Raw genomic sequence first — 16,899 nt, forward strand, 5'->3', positions numbered from 1 at the left:
GCAGGTTCCCTGTCCCCCAGGTTGACTGTTTAAAGCATGAACAGAAGGACTCACATGCTCCCAGACTTCTCTGGTCCAAGTCACTGTCATCTAGTTTTGTTCTCCCTGGAAGAAGGGTAGGGGAGAGGAGGAGCAGGTAGAAACTCTTGAGCCCTGTTGAGCCTGACTCACCCGATGCCAGGGCCCTCCTTGGCAGAAGCTAGGCACACTCAGATCTTTGCATGCACAATGCCCTCGGCCTAGGCACTCTAGTTCTGCTCCACTTGGTCAGCTGCTGCATACACTTCAAGTCTCAGTTTAGAAGTGACGTCCCTGCCCCATCCTATCCCGGTCCCTGTGGCATTCTGCTCTTCCTCCCCAACACCTCCCCCTGTTTGGTCATTGCCTGTTTCCCCACCAGACTGAAAGCCAGGGCATAGGCAGTGAGTGGGTCTACCTGGTGCACCACGGTTTCCCCAGCATCTAGCAGGGGTCCGGGCACACAACAAGCACTCGGCACATTTTTGCGGAATGTTCTAATGATGTCCTGTAGTGCTTTTCCACTCCTGAAAAAAACATCAACCTTCAAACTTCACCGTCTCTCTTGACTGAGCTGTTTGCCTGCACCGGAGGATGGGTGTCTGCACTAAACAGCAGCAGCCCAGATCAGCCTCCCTTGCTCTCACTTCTCCTGCATGTGTTCATGCTCATTTGCTCTCCTTTCTCTCTCACACACACAGATGGGAGTCAGCTTTCCAGCCACATTCAGTTCTCACTTTAATTCAAAAGCTAAATTGGGAAGAAGAGCAGCTTCACACTCCTAATTTAGCCTGGGAGAGAAAAAGGGAGACAGCCTGGATTTGCCAGGGAAAGGAGAAAGTTGGGTGTGGGGTGGGGAATGGTGGCAAACATACCCATAGCCTAAGGGAAGACAATGAAACTCTTACCACCCAGCTCCTAAAAATAAACCATCTACAGCTATGACCCCAGAGTGACCCTTATTAAGCCTCTTTCCCATACAAGTGCAGCCATTCCGGGCATTCCCCCAGTCTAGGGGTAGGATTAAGGGAGGCAGAGATTGTGGTTATTAAAACTATGAAAAGAGGGAGATGCTGCTGCTTTGGTCACTGGTAGTACAAAATCAGGAAGTCCTTCTTAAATCTAACTTTAATCCCTCTTTTGATAGCTGAAGTGGATGATGAATAAAAACAGTCTGCAGGTACTTGCCCACTAATATTCATAGCAGTGTTATTCACGAGAGTGAAAAGGTGGGAACAGTGGCGCCTGGCTGTCTCAGGCGGTTAAGCATCCAGCTCTTCATTTCAGCTCAGGTCATGATCTCATGGGTCATGAGTTTGAGCCCCACGTTGGGCTCCATGCTGGCAGTTTGGAGCCTGTTTGGTATTCTTTCTCTCTCTCCTTCTCTCTCTGCCACTCCTGTGCTCATGAAAAACAAATAAATAAACTTAAAACAAAACAAAACAAGAGGTGGAAATGGTCTAAATGTCCATCAACAGATGAAGGATTAAACAGAATGTGGTATATACATACAATGGAATATTATTCAGCCTTAGGAAGGAATGAAGTTATGACACATGCTGCAACATGGACAAAGCTCAAAAACATTATGCAAAGTGAGATAAGGCAGTCAAAAAAGGGCAAATATTATGATTCCACTTACATGTAGTACCTAGAATAGACAAATTCATCAAGACAGAAACTATAATAGAGGTTACTAGGCAGTGGTGTGAGGGAGCAGGATGGGTACAGAGTTTCTCTTCAGGAAGATGAAAAAGTTCTGGAGATGGATGAAAGTGATGGTTGCACAACATTGTGAGTGTACTTAATGTCAGTGAATTGTACACTTTAAAAAAATGGTTAAACTGGTGGGATGCCTAGCCAGCTTGGTTGGCGGAGCCTGCGCCTCTTTATCTCCGAGTCCTGAGTTCAAGCCCCACGTTGGGCATAGAGTTTAGGTTTCAAAAAATGATTAAAATGGTAAATATTATGGTATGTATATTTTATAAATGTCTTTATTTTATTTTATTTTATTTTATTTTATTTTATTTTGAGAGAGAGACAGCACAAGCAGGGGAGGGGCAGAGAGAGAGGGAGAAAGAGAATCCCAAGCAGGCTCTGAGCTGTCAGCATAAAGCCTGATGACACAGGGCTTGATCCCACGAACCATGAGATCATGACCTGAGCTGAAAACTCAGGTCAGACTTAAGAGTCGGACACTTAACCGACTGAGCCACTCAAGTACCCCTATGGCGTATATATTTTACTGCAATACATTTTTTAAGAAGGCACTGAGTCCAATGTTGGCTTGAAGACTGTCACCCTGCCATGATGACTCTCTGAGGCATGACCAGAGGGAAACTGAGTCCTAGAAGTTCAAAAGACCCCTCCCCTTACTCACAGGGACAGAAATGCTGCTTCTGCCTGGAGTACAGAGAAGAACCCTCTGGGGTATTCCTAAGGATAGGAGCTAACTCTGCCTACCTCTTATCTCTTCTTATCAGTATGATAATCTGGAGGGAAGTTCTTCTTCCTGGCTCTGGATTCCAGCATCCTCTTCAGTCACTTCTTTTGACTTTGCCCTAAACAGGGTTCTTATATGGGTGTAGTAGATAAGGGGATGGTTAGAGAAGGGAAAAAGAGAAGACCCTTCCATCCAGCCTCTCCCACTTCCCTGTGGCCACTGTACCAAGGAAAAGGGATGTATGCACCTTTGGGCTGAGCTGCCTGTCAGTAAATTTGGGTGTCAAATTTTCTTGCTCTCTGTGTCTGACTGGGTGGCACCTGAAGGGAGTGTGTGATAGCTGGTACTGATGCATCCAGACCTCACCCTCTCTCCTAGATGACTACATGATTTCCTGCCTGGTCTCCCCACCAGCACTCCCCACCCAGCCTCCTGCAAAATGGCCAGTTGGCTCCCCAACTGCCTGGGAAGCACTTCGGTGGGTAGGAGATGATTAGGGGTTCCACAGTCACTAAGCTTCCCCTATGATAGCACATTTCACACTGTTGTGATTGCCTGTTTATCTGTCTGTCTCCCACACCCAGACTACAAACTGCAAAAGAGGAGTCACCTTTTTACTTCTTTTTGTATCTTTAATACCTAGAGGAGCAGATGTTTGATAAGTAACTGTTGAAATGGTCTGTTCACATGTCTGTCTGCCCTACTCGACTTGACTCAAGAATCCCTGGAGGGTGGGGGTGCCTGGGTGGCTCAGTTGGTTAAGCATCCAACTTTGATTCAGGTCGTGATCTCAAGGTCTGAGTTCAAGCCCCATGTCATGCTCTGCGCCGACAGATCAGAGGCTGGAGCCTGCTTCAGATTCTGTGTCTCCCTCTCTCTCTCTGCCCCTCCCCTGCTCATTCTCTCTCTCTCTCTCTCAAAAATAATAAATAAATGTTAAAATGTTTAAAATAAATAAATAAATAAATAAATAAATACAAATAAAGAATCCCTAGGGGTGAAAGCTTTGTCCAGTTCATTCTGGAACCCCAGAGAACATGTTGTTCTTGGTATGACTTTGGTTTCAGCCAGAGGTTCTGAAGCCAGACTATCTGGATTGGAATCCTGGCTCCCCCATTGCTCAGCTTTCTGACCTTAATCAAGTCACCTGCCCTCTCTGAGCCCCCTTCCTCATCAATGACATGGGGGTGAGAATAGTACCTACTTCATGAGGTATTGTGAATACAAATGTCTGTCAAATGTTTAGCACAGAGCCTGTCACATTGTAAATGTGTCTTATGGGTGAGGTGGGGGTAGAGAATGCAGCTAGATGTTAAGAAGAATAAAAAAAAACAAGCACCCACAGCTCATGGCTGCATCCTGGTATTTTGGGGTAGGGGGTGAGGCCAGTGCCACAGTGACACAACCCCAGGGGCTGCCTGTCCCCTACTTCCCTCCCCCTCCCACCAGGTCTACAGAGTCCAAGCTCACCCACCATGAAGCTGAGCACCCCCGGCGCTGGGCTGGGCGGCGGTGAGGGGCCAGAAATAACCGCCGTTGCTATTCCTGCTTTTCTAGGCTGGATGGGAACACTGCCTCTCTCATCTAAAGGCTGCTCCAGACTTCCTGCACATCAGTGGGCTCTTATGTAACGCTCCCCTCCCTCTGCCTGCCCAACACGCTTCCAGAGATTTCTGCAGCCAGCTTTGCTGCACACTCAGCAGAGGGGTGAGGAGAGCAAAGAATCCACCACCGGCCAAATTGTCCTGTAAGTCCAGGGTCTTGACAGCCCCAAGCCTGGGAGAGGATCCACACAGCACAGGGCAGAGAGACTGATGTCCAAGGACAGCAGCCTCTTTCTGCATCTGCAGGTTACTCTGAGGCAGAAAGGACCAGGAGAGCCCTATCTGAGTGTTCACCCTCTCCCTCTGCCCAAAACAGATGCTCTGTGCCAAATTATTATGCTTTAGTGTCTCCACTTTAGACCTAACCTGTGTCTGGCACACAACCCATCAGCCAGACTCTGAGGATGGCAACACAGACCCCAGCTCTCTCAGGCAGATCCCCTAATCTTGGCCAAATCCTCCATGTCCCTTTCCTGAAGCTCCTAGAACCCACCCCGAGCATGCCAGGTACCCTCTTCAGAGCCAGGGGCCCCTGTGCCTCAGGCCTCAGCATCACTCTCCATGAGCCCTTCTTAGAACTTGCCCCTCTCTGGGCACCTGTCAGTTAAACATCTGGCCCTTGGTTTTAGCTCAGGTCGTGATCGCAACATTCTCGGGATTGAGCCCTGACAGCATGGAGTCTGCTTGGGATCTCTCTCCCCATCTCTTTCTGCCCCTCCTACGCTCTCTCTTAAAATAAATAAACATTTAAAAAAACATTAAAAAAAAAAAAAGAACATGCCCTTCTCCACCTGGCTTAGGAGTCAGGGTTTTCCTCTGGCACCCGGTTTCCCCACCTGTAACTGGAGCAAAATACAATGGCTTCACACTCCAACACCTCAAGGGGATTTTCTCTTTCATCTCCCCTGGTCATTCTTCATGTCTCCATTTCTCCTCTTCTGTCAGTGCACTTTCTGTCCCCTCATTCGACCCCCCACCAGATCTGGCCTCTCCAGAGGTTTCTCCTCACCTCTCACAACCCTTCCTTCACAGGGTGGGAGTAGAGCTGTACCCAGACCTATTGAAGGCCAGGCCCTCCATATTTCCGGCAGAACCCATCAGGCATCGGAAAGTGTGACAGGCACCCCAGACGGAACTGAAGGGAGAGTCACTTCCTGAGCCCCAGGCTGGCCACAGCAGTGGCAAACCACGATCTGAGCAGCACATGTGGGTGCTGACGTAGTCGGGGTTGAGGAGGAGGAAGTGGCAGTGGAAAATGGGGCTTGTTTTCCTCTGACAGATGCTGGGTGCTCAACAATGGGTCAAGTTTCTGAGACATAGTGATTCCCACTGGCTTTTGCTTGGAGCCCCAGATGCCCTGGGCAAGCTCAGTTCTGCTCTCACCTCTGTTCCCTACTCCTCTCCTGCTTGCAAGGAAAGTCGGAGTGTAGACGGCAGCCCAGACCTGCACCCCTTCCAAGAGCTTCTCACCTTTTCCAGGGCTTCTGGCACCAGTCACCCAGGATGCAAGGTGTGAGAGTCCCACACTCATCCCTAATGCTCCTGGAAACCCTGTAGATCCCAGGTCAGGGTGCAAGAGTGACTCTGAGTCTTGTTTACCCCCAGTTTCATTTCCATTAGAACCCAGGCTGGTTGTCAGGTTTGTTGGTCACAAGTTAGGTAGGTGCTCAAAAGCCCACCTGAGATTTGGCTCCTTGGGAGGGGTCAGTTCTTTTCACTCTGTCTCCTCCTCACCTTCCAGTCCTCCCCCAGCCCCCACCCATGAGAGCAACCAGGGGTGTGCCATTGCCCAGAAGACAGAAGAGAATGGGGATAACCTAGATGCTTCCAGCTGTATTGCTGAGAAGGCAGGCCCAGAGCATAACTCTATCCAGGGAGAAGACTCTCAGACCCTCCTTCTCACTGGTTTCCCAGTCAGAGAGAGGGCTAAGGTCTGTGCAGTGTGTAGGGGCTTTGAGCCCGCTCCTCTCAGTGCTCTTCAGGGGCGTATACCATGAAGGCAGAGCAGGGTAGAAAATGATACCTCCTCCTCTGTATGAGCTATAGAGGGCAGAATAAGGGAGAAGAGGGTGGAGGGGTACAGTTGAGCCCTAAACATTCTCACTGCCCATACCTTAGCTTGAGGCCCTAGACTGATCGCAGCCTTTCCCTCCTGAGGCCTTTGCACAGCTGTCCCCTTTGCCTGGAATGCCCTCCCCACCACACTCCTCTATGCACAGTTGGTTTCCTCTCATCCTTTATGTCTCTGCATAAATGTCACCTCTTCTGAGATGCTTCCCTCACCTCTCTAGTATGTTTTACTTACCATAATCTGAAATCATCCTTTTTATTTACATAGTTGTTTACTTGTGTCACTGAATAGCAGTTTCCAAGAGGGCATAACTCCATCTGCTTTCTTCATTGCAGAATCCCCAAGACTTAGAATTGTTTCTGATACAAGCAAGGGCCAATAAACCTTTTAAAAAATAAATCAATGTGTTTTTTTGTAAATGAATGTTTTACTCAGCCTTACCTCCTGCTATGTCCCAATTGAAACCCTCTCTACTCTAACGCTTTAAAAAAAAATATTTATTTATTAATTAAAGTTTATTTATTTATTTTTAGAGAGACAGAGACAGGGTGAGTGGGGGAGGGTCTGAGAGAGAGGGAGAAAGAGAATCCCAAGCAGGCTCCATGCTGCCAGCACAGAGCCCAACGTGGGGCTCAAACTCATGAAACTGTGAGATTATGACCTTAGCCAAAACCAAGAGTCAGATGCTTTACCAATTGAGCCACCCAGGTGCCCCTGAATGTTTATTTGTGTGTGTGTGTGTGTGAGAGAGAGAGAGGGGGGGGGGAAAGCCAGAGAGGGGCAGAGAGAGAGGGAAACAGAGGATCTGAAGCTGACAGCAGAGAGCACAATACAGGGCTCAAACTCACCAACCATGTGATGGTGTCCTGAGCCAAAGTCAGACACTTAACCAACTGAACCACCCAGGTGCCCCTTAGCTCATTTTTTCCAGGCAGATCACACAAGGACTGTTCTGGCCAACCTCCCCCCAACCCTGGTCTGAAAGTGCTTCACTTCCTCACCACAACGTTTGGTTCTTCTCATGTTCGCTCTCCTCTAAAATCTTTTTATCATCTTTGTCCCCTTCCCTGGAATCTCTGCCTCCTCTTATCTTCTGTGTTCTTCAGCACAACTGACATTTGGAGGCTAACAGGGCTGCTTCCTATTCTTAATTCTCTTGCAACATGGAATCCAGTCTTCTTTTACCTAACTGTAAGCTTCTTAGAGGCCGGGGTGTATGCCATAGGCCTTCCTAATCCTTGCCCACAGAAAGTCCTCAGAAAAGTTCTTTGTTGTCATGGAAAATGGGTGTATTAATCAGAAACTGCTGGATTGTGAGTAACAGAAACTGAAAGGAGCCTATTTTATTAAATCAAAAAGAAATGCATTGGCCTGCATAACTAAAAACCTCAGGCTGTATCCAAAGACTTACTCTCTGTATGTAGAAGCCTTCTATGTTTTCCTCTGCATTGGCTTCATTTTCAGGTAGGCTTTCCAGTCCTCATGGCAAGATGGCCTCCAGGCTTACATTCCATTGGCTTAGTACCATCAGAGAGAGAATTGCCCTTTTTCAAGAGTTCCAGAAAAAATCCCAGAAGTGCTTTTCATTAGCCTTGTTTGGGTCATGTGCCCATCCTAACTCAGTTGCTCTGGCTAGGGACATGGAATGGTCCTAGGATGGAGCATTCTAGATGGATGGCCAGGTGTGGGTGACATACCCACTCCTAGGTCTAGAACAGGGTTGTCTTCCTCCAACCACATGGACTGGAGTGGTTCCCCAAAAGAAACCGTTGTCTGGGGAACAATTATGAAAAGAGAGGGGAATTGATGTTACATAAGCAAAACAAAAGATATAGACTATAAGGATTTCCATTGCCCAGCTTCAGTGAGGATCTGAAGATAACTTAGGTCAACTTCCACATGAGAATCATAGGGGAATTGGTTTGTTCTGGCTGTGCTCTTGGGATCTGGGCAGCTCCCCAGGGACAGAAGGAGGATCCTAAGATGAGGAATCCACTCAGTTCAGTTCTGGCACTCACAAGGTCAGAAAAATTATGACTCAGTAGGTCTAAGGTAAAACTTCTTCTTCTTTTTTTTTCCAGAGCTCCAGAAGTGATTCTGTCACACACACAAGGTTGTAAAATTCTGTTCTAGGAAGTGATGTTTTACTTCAGCAAGAAAGATTCAGATTAGCTCTTCAGGACAATGTCCCCTGTGTTAGAATTGGAATGTTTCTCCCTTTCTGCACAGTTTTTCAGAAAAGGATCACTGGAGTTTGCTTGGAGGCTGAAGACGGGTGGGTGAATTGTGGGTGACCCTGTGGGTCAAAAGCCCCTGAAAATAACAATAGTCACTGTTTATTGAATGGTAATTCCAAGGCAGGAACTGTGCTTTGGGACTTCAGTGATGTCAGTCCATGTAAGCTTCAATTTTTCACAACAATTCTTCCATGTGGGTATCATTAACATTAGCTCTATTTTACAGTTGAAGAAAGTGAGATACAAAAAGCCTGGCCAAGATACCCAACCTGGGAATGGCATTCAGACACAAGGCCATCTGACCCTGACTGGCAGGAGGCCTCAGAGGAGGTACATCACTCATGGCCCTAATGGACAACACGGTTAGGCATTAGGAGTGGGCCTCTCACCACGCCCTAGCCATTTGGGTTGGGGAGCTCAGACTTAGAGCACACAGGTTCATTGCTAGATTCCTTAAATAGATTTTTATAAGAAAATGTGTGTGTGTGTGCCTGTGTGTGTGTTGGCATGCGTGTGTGCGTGTGTAGAGGATAGAGAAGGATGAAGCCCAAAAGTTATTGCCCCTCCCATTTAAACCCCAGGACTCTGACCTGTTTGGGTTCACAAGGACCCCAGTCCTACCCCCGTCCGTCCCTGTGTCCTCAGCACCCTCCTTCCACAAATATTTTGTGCTTTCTTTTTAAATTCAGAAAAACAGCACCTCCCTGGATTGAGAGCTAGAGCAGGAGCCTTCCCCTCTCGGAATCCCTGTTTTCTTGGGGTGCGCATTTAAATGCGGGGGTAGGGATGGGACCGAAAGGGCTTCCCCATTCGCGTCCTGCTCCTGGAAGACCTGCGGGAATCGTTCCCGCCTACCCACCCCCGCCCTCCCGCCCTTAGGCTGGCTCCGGGAGGGAAGTGTTATCCCGCCTGGAGTCTGGGCGCCTCGGCGGTGGCGGCTCCCCAGGGACTGCAGGGAGAACCCAGGCTGCGGCGCCTGCTCAGTTCGCGCTCACTGCGTCTAAGGCTCCCCCGGCCTGGCTACGCGCCCAGCACAGGAGCAGGGAGGGGGAACCCGAAGCCGGCGGAAGAGCCCACTCGGCCCGGGGCCCGGGGAACTGAGCTGGAGAGGGGACCTCCAGGGGGCAGCACCAGGCCGCTAAGCAGGTCCTCTCGGTGCCAGCCTAGGGGTCCCCAGACAGCCCATAGGGAAGCCTCCTTTTCAGATTGCCGCATTGCCCGCCCATCTCCATTTGTTCTGGATAAAGGTGGGAAAGTCTCCCACCACCACAAGGACCACCAGCTCCTGGTTGAGAAGCTCCTGGTGGCCCACCGCAACCCAAAGAGACCTAGGGAACCACCTAGCGAGTATTTCCTAGCCTCAGTTTCCCCCATGACATCTGGAATGGCTTCGTGCCATTGGTCAAGGCCGGGGGGTCAATGCCCCGCCTCTCCTGGGCGGCCTCTGCCCCGGCCAGCCCAGCCGCTCCTCCCCTTAGCTCCCGCCCCGCTCCCACGGTCCCAGAGGTGGGCGGGAGGGCCCTGGATGACGGTGGCAGAACCCCGAGCCGACTCGCCCTCGCCCCCGCCCCGGGCCCGGGCTTCCCCAGCCCAGTCCCCGCTGGGGAGTCGCCTGAGCCGCGATGCGCCAAGCGCTACGCGCCCGGAGACCTCCACCAGGGCGTCCCCAGCTCTTGCGCTCATTCTGGCTCCCGGGGAGGGGGAGGGGGGGCAACCAGGGAGCAGCGAGCAACGACCCGGAAACACCATATAAGGAGCAGGAAGGATCCCCCCGCCGGAACAACCCTTATTTGGGCAGCGCCTTATTTGGAACGGCCAGATATGGCCCGGCCGCTTCCGGCTCCGGGAGGAGGGAAGAAGGCGGAGGGAAGAGGCGGGGGCAAGGCTGGGAACTCCGAGGCAGCCTGAGTCCGGGAGTCCCCAGCTGAGGCTTGAGTCCTAAGCTTTCTCGAAGCCTAGACGCCCAGGGTCCAGGAGTCCGCGCAGGGGCCGGGGTGAGGGATGGCGGTGCCCACAGCTCTAGGATAGGGGGCTTCACGTCACTCTGGGTCCTCCCGGCCGGTCTTGCCATATTAGGGCTTCCTGCTTCCCTTATATGGCCATGTACGTCACGACGGAGGCGGGCCCGTGGCGTTCCAGACCCTTCAAATAGAAGCGGATCTGGGGAGTCGCGAGAGATCCCAGCGCGCAGAACTTGGGGAGCCGCCGCCGCCGCCTGCTGCCATCGCCACCAGCTTCCGCCGCCGCAGGACCGGCCCCTGCCCCAGCCTCGGTAGCAGCGCCGCGTCCACACCCGCTGGCTGCGAGGGCGAGCCTAGAGGCCCCACCTGCTCCCGCCACAGTGTGCCCTGCGTCCCGCATGTGACCCGGCCAGGCCCCCGAGAGTGTGTCCCCCGCAGCCACGGCTCCGGGCTGCGCCCACCCGCCCCAACACCAGCTCTCCAGCCTGCCCGTCCGGGATGGCCGCAGCCAAGGCCGAGATGCAGCTGATGTCTCCGCTGCAGATCTCCGACCCGTTCGGCTCCTTTCCTCACTCGCCCACCATGGACAACTACCCTAAGCTGGAGGAGATGATGCTGCTGAGCAACGGGGCTCCCCAGTTTCTCGGTGCTGCCGGCGCCTCAGAGGGCAGCGGCGGTAACAGCAGCAGCAGCAGCGGGGGCGGTGGAGGTGGAGGGGGCGGCAGCAGCGCCAGCAGCAACAGCGCCTTCAACCCTCAGGGGGAGGCAGGCGAGCAGCCCTACGAGCACCTGACCGCAGGTAAGCGGTGGCCGACGCCGAGGATTAGCCCCTTCGCCACCATCCTGGCATCCAATCCTTCCCCACAGCCTTGCAGCGCCCCCTTCACCGCAGCAGTGCTCCTGGACCTCAGGGATGCAAGTGGGATTTCCCTTCCCTTCCTCGCATCCTTAGGGTCATGTGCTAGAGGGATACCTGGGGACACCCACCTCACCCTCACCCTCCTTGTCCCTAGCGGTGCGCAGAGGAGCGAGCTTCTGTTTTGGATGGAGAGCTCGGGCTGCGTGGGTGGGTGGAGGGGGGAGGGCTTGTTTTGAAGAGCAGGGCTGCGCCCCCCTTTCTCCAGACATCCTTGCGTTGCTTGCCGCCTGTGCCCAAGGAAGGGCCGTGATCCGTGCCCAGGGATGTCCTGGCAGCCCGGGGTAGGGGGCGCGCACTAGCCGCGGCGGAGGGGTTGCTGGCGGGAATCCCTCCGTGGCGCAGCCGCCGCTGCGGAGCGCGGTGAGCTGCAGTGGAGGGGGATTCTCCGTATTTGCGTCAGCTGTTGTTGAAATGGGCTCTGCCGCTGGAGCGGGTCCAGGAACATTGCAATCTGCTGCTATCAATTATTAACCAGCTCAGGAGTCAATGGTAGCCAGCCCGACCTCTTGCCTGGCAGCTCGGGTCCTCGTCCTCCAGTGATTGCTCTCCAGTAACCGGGCCTCCTCCCTCTCTCTCTCCTGCCAGAGTCTTTTCCTGATATCTCTCTGAATAACGAGAAGGTTCTGGTGGAGACAAGTTACCCCAGCCAAACCACCCGGCTGCCCCCCATCACCTACACTGGCCGCTTCTCTCTGGAGCCTGCACCCAACAGTGGCAACACCTTGTGGCCTGAGCCCCTCTTCAGCCTGGTCAGCGGCCTCGTGAGCATGACCAACCCACCGGCCACCTCATCTTCAGCACCATCTCCAGCAGCCTCCTCCTCCTCCTCCTCTGCCTCTCAGAGCCCACCCCTGAGCTGTGCAGTACAGTCCAATGACAGCAGCCCCATTTACTCAGCAGCACCCACTTTCCCCACACCTAACACTGACATCTTCCCTGAGCCACAAAGCCAGGCCTTTCCAGGCTCGGCAGGCACCGCGCTCCAGTACCCGCCTCCTGCCTACCCTGCTGCCAAGGGTAGCTTCCAGGTCCCCATGATCCCTGACTATTTGTTTCCACAACAGCAGGGGGACCTGGGCCTGGGCACCCCAGACCAGAAGCCTTTCCAAGGCCTGGAAAGCCGTACCCAGCAGCCTTCACTCACTCCACTGTCTACCATCAAGGCCTTTGCCACACAGTCGGGCTCCCAGGACTTGAAGGCCCTCAATACCACCTACCAGTCCCAGCTCATCAAACCCAGCCGCATGCGCAAGTACCCCAACCGGCCCAGCAAGACGCCCCCCCACGAACGCCCCTATGCCTGCCCCGTGGAGTCCTGTGACCGCCGCTTCTCCCGCTCAGATGAGCTCACCCGCCACATTCGCATCCATACTGGCCAGAAGCCCTTCCAGTGTCGCATCTGCATGCGCAACTTCAGCCGCAGTGACCATCTCACCACCCACATCCGCACACACACAGGCGAGAAGCCCTTCGCCTGCGACATCTGTGGGAGAAAATTTGCCAGGAGTGATGAACGCAAGAGGCATACCAAGATCCACTTGCGGCAGAAGGACAAAAAGGCAGACAAAGGTGTTGTGGCTTCTTCTGCCACCACCTCCCTCTCTTCCTACCCGTCCCAGGTGGCTACCTCCTACACATCCCCAGTTACTACCTCTTATCCGTCCCCAGCCACCACCTCATATCCATCACCTGTGCCCACCTCCTACTCCTCTCCTGGTTCCTCAACCTACCCATCCCCTGTGCACAGTGGCTTCCCCTCACCCTCAGTGGCTACCACATACTCCTCCGTTCCCCCTGCTTTCCCAGCCCAAGTCAGCAGCTTCCCTTCCTCGGCTGTCACCAACTCCTTCAGCGCCTCAACAGGGCTTTCGGACATGACAACAACCTTTTCTCCCAGGACAATTGAAATTTGCTAAAGGGAAAGGGGGAAAAAAGGAAAAGGGAGAAAAAGAAACACAAGAGACTTAGGACAGCAGGAGGAGATGGCCACAGGAGGGGGTTCCTCTTAGGTGAGATGGAGGTTCTCAGAGCCAAACCCTCCCCCTCTACTCTACCCCAGGGTCTGCGTGGAAGGTCTATTGGCCTGCAATCCTCTCTGCCCGCTTGCCCTTCCTCCCCCGTCCCTACTCCCTTTGACTTCAGCTGCCTGAAACAGCCATGTCCAAGTTCTTCACCTCTTTCCAAAGAACTTGATTTGCATGGATTTTGAATATATCATTTCAGTATCATCTCCATCGTATGCCTGACCCCCTGGTCCCTTCAATGCTAGAAAATCAAGTTGGCAAAATGCGGTTTGGGCCGTAAGAGCCCAGCCCTGCACCCTTGTACAGTGTCTGTGCCATGGATTTTGTTTTTCTTGGGGTACTCTTGATGTGAAGATAATTTGCATATTCTATTGTATTATTTGGAGTTAGGGCCTCACTTTGGAAAAAAAAAAAAAAAAGAAAAGCCAAGCAAACCAACGGTGATCCTTTATTTTGTGATGATGCTGTGACGATTAAGTTTGAAGCTTTTTTTGAAACAGCAGTCCTTGATATTAATCAGAGCATGTGTCAGAGTGATGTTCCGTTAACTTTTTTGTAAATATTGCCCGACTGTACTCTCACATGTGACAAAATACGGTTTGGTTTTTCTTCTTTTTTTGGAAAGTTTTTTTTTTTCGTCCTTTTGGTTTAAGGAGTTTCACGTCTTGGTGCCTTTTGTGTGCTGCGCCTTGCTGACAGCTTGACTCATGCCGTAGTGAGGGACGTGCTCACCTCTAGCCTTAAGGGGGGCAGGGAGTGATGATTCGGGGGAGGCTTTGGGAGCAAAATAAGGAAGAGGGCTGAGCTGAGCCTCAGTTCTCCAGAATGTAAGAAAACAAAATCTAAAACAAAATCTGAACTCTCAAAAGTCTATTTTTTTAACTGAAAATGTAAATTTATAAATATATTCAGGAGTTGGAATGTTGTAGTTACCTACTGAGTAGGCGGCGATTTTTGTATGTTATGAACATGCAGTTCATTATTTTGTGGTTTTATTTTACTTTGTACTTGTGTTTGCTTAAACAAAGTGACTGTTTGGCTTATAAACACATTGAATGCGCTTTATTGCCCATGGGATATGTGGTGTATATCCTTCAGAAAAATTAAAAGGAAAATAAAATAGTTGTGGTTGGGTGCGTGTTTCCTGGGGTGGGAGAGGGGGCGGCCCTTTTGTAGCCATCTTTATCGAGGGCTTTGAAGGGCTTTTACAGAGACAGGGAGATTCCTTTCTTGTTTTTTAAGATTTTATTTTTAAGTAATCTCTACAGCCAAAATGGGGCTTGAACTCACAACACTGAGATCAAGAGTCACATGCTCTGCAGACTGAGCCAGCCAGGCTCCCTGGAGACAGGGAGATTCCAGTCAAAGTCGTGCCCGCTGTGTGTCACTGGAGTGAATTTTTTGAGAACTGTGTGTGGGTCTCTTGATACTGGGCCTTTTCCTTAGTCTAGCAGACTGGAACCTTAACTTGGTTAATTAAAGCTGAAGAAGGCTACAGGTAGAAATGGAACATGAAGGGCACCTGGGTGGCTCATTCGGTTGAGTGTCCGACCAGACTTCGGCTCAGGTCATGATCTATTGGTTCTTGAGTTCAAGCCCTGCGTCGGGCTCTGTGCTGACAGCTCAGAGCCTGCAGCCTGGCAGATTCTGTGTCTCCCTCTCTCTCTGCCCATCCACTGCTTATGCTTTGTCTTTCTCTGTCTCTCTCTCTCTCTTAAAAATAAACATTAAAGAAAAAACAAAAAACAAAAAAATAAAAAGTGGAACGTGAGTGCCCAGAAGCAGTGCTATTCTCCTGGCCCCAAATGTTTGGCCGACCCTGCCCCCTATCTCTACCCAGGGTTGGGGAAAGCTATGTTCTTGGGAGTTCCTGCCATATATACTTGGGGGAGATAAAGGGTGGGCCTGAGGGCTTTGGGAAGTAGTAACAAGGCTGGAGCTGACTCAGCCTCTCTTTCCCATTCTCCACGTCCCCAGAAACCTGAGGGTATCGAAGAAGCCTAGAAGAGGCGAGGGCCAGTTCTCAAGCCAAGAATCCTTCCAGGAAGAAATCTAACTACTTGCCAGCTGGAGCTGCGATCCTTGGCAGCTTCTGGGGAACACAAGGCAGAGTGGGCAGGAGGCTGGCCTGGTATTTAAGGTTCCCATCCAGACCAAGTCTGTTCCCATTGTGTAGGAGGCCTGAGGTTCTAGGTTCCCTAGCCCCAGCTCCCTGATGGTGCACACTCATGGCTGGAGCAATTCTTATGGGTTTATTAGCATCTTCTGCTCTGTGAGAGGCCTTGAGCTGGTCACAACAATGTAGACTGTTGAGGACACGGATATGTAGGCCAAAAATTATAACATGGTGTTATATAATATGGACAAGCATGGTGCTCTCTGAGAGCAAGGAGAAGGACACCCAACCCCCACAGGAGCTTAGGAAAGGTGGAAAAATTGAGTTGGGAAGGCTAAGTAAGAGTCAACTCAATTGACTTACTTTTTATGTGTGAGCTAGGGAGGGTGTTGGTGAGTTTTTACCTGGGAGAATGAATGAATGGGTAGATTACTGAATGCAAGCACTACCTCCAGCCCTGATTTGAGTCTTCTGTAAATGGGTCAGACACTACCAACCATTGGTCATTTGGGTACAATAGATTTGATGTCCTGGAATTCCCAAGCCTTGGATCCTGTCAACTTCTGATCCTCCCAGTCAGGAACAATGAAGTATATTCTATACCCAGTGTGGTTATCAGCCTTTGAGTGAGGGTGAGGTCTAACCTGCGTCCTCCATTCCTTCTCCCTCTGAGGGTCTCCCACACTACTTCTGAAGCCAGGGAAATTCCAGAAGTCTCCTGGCATTAGTCCAATTCTTTCTCTTCTATTCTAGCCCTCAGCCACCAACACTGTTGATCTCTGCCCTTTCCCATGATACCACACTGCTCAGTCTAGAGCAGGAGCAACCAAGCCACCTTCTCCAGCTAAGGTCACATCCCCATGAGCGTTCTGGCAAAGTTGTCAGGTCCTGATGGGACAGTATTTGCATTGACACACCTTTTCCCAGCCCCACCTACCCTTCCCCATCTCACTCTGGCCCCAGAAACACAAGTCTATGCCTGTAACACAGTCTTAATAATTTCTCACCACAGACTACCAAGGCAAGGGTGGGCACGGGAGGACATGGCAAGAATAAAATATGTAAGAAGGAGCAAAGAAACTCTATTCCTTTAAAGCAGAAAATCTCCTATGTTATTACAATGCATTAGAATCATTTTCCCAAGCCCCATTCCCAGAGCATCTGATTCTTGAGGTCAAGGTGGGGGCCTGGACCTGGTCTTGACAACAAGCACGCCAGGCAACTCTGATGTAGAGGGTTTGTAGAGAAATTCTGCCAGTATTGCCAGCTAATTTTTATTAGTCCTGTTACCAGGGTTCCTTTGGATTCTGTCACTTGAAACTCAAGTTTCTCTGCATAGCTGAAATAGGGCAAGACTAAAAAATTGCCCCATTTTATAGTCCTATAGTATTAAAAAAAAAAAAAAAAGGAAAGTATTTTAACTCCTGCTTCTGTGAGGGAAATCTGAAACCAAGGGCACAGGGTGGTGCTGATAAAAGCTCTATCATCATAAAGGCTGAGGTTTAG

At 51.1% G+C, this 16,899-nt stretch overlaps 1 protein-coding gene across 1 annotated transcript; it reads left to right on the forward strand.

The window, feature by feature from the left end:
- The first annotated feature begins 10,521 nt into the window (after window positions 1-10,521).
- On the forward strand, window positions 10,522-14,399 carry EGR1 (early growth response 1). Its single transcript, XM_049649292.1, has 2 exons — window positions 10,522-11,133; window positions 11,839-14,399. The coding sequence occupies exons 1-2, from the start codon at window positions 10,833-10,835 to the stop codon at window positions 13,167-13,169; spliced, it is 1,632 nt and encodes a 543-aa protein (XP_049505249.1). The 5' UTR covers window positions 10,522-10,832; the 3' UTR covers window positions 13,170-14,399.
- The last annotated feature ends 2,500 nt before the right edge of the window (window positions 14,400-16,899 follow it).

The sequence above is a fragment of the Panthera uncia genome (assembly GCF_023721935.1).
Source record: "Panthera uncia isolate 11264 chromosome A1 unlocalized genomic scaffold, Puncia_PCG_1.0 HiC_scaffold_17, whole genome shotgun sequence".
NCBI classification, from domain to species: domain Eukaryota; kingdom Metazoa; phylum Chordata; class Mammalia; order Carnivora; family Felidae; genus Panthera; species Panthera uncia.

What these genes read in the sequence shown, in the direction of transcription:
- EGR1 (XM_049649292.1), top strand. Translation starts at nt 10,833, where the DNA reads ATGGCCGCAGCCAAGGCCGAGATGCAGCTGATGTCTCCGCTGCAGATC. An exon ending in CTACGAGCACCTGACCGCAG is followed by an intron (nt 11,134 to 11,838) that starts GTAAGCGGTGGC and finishes CTCTCCTGCCAG; the next exon opens with AGTCTTTTCCTGATATCTCT.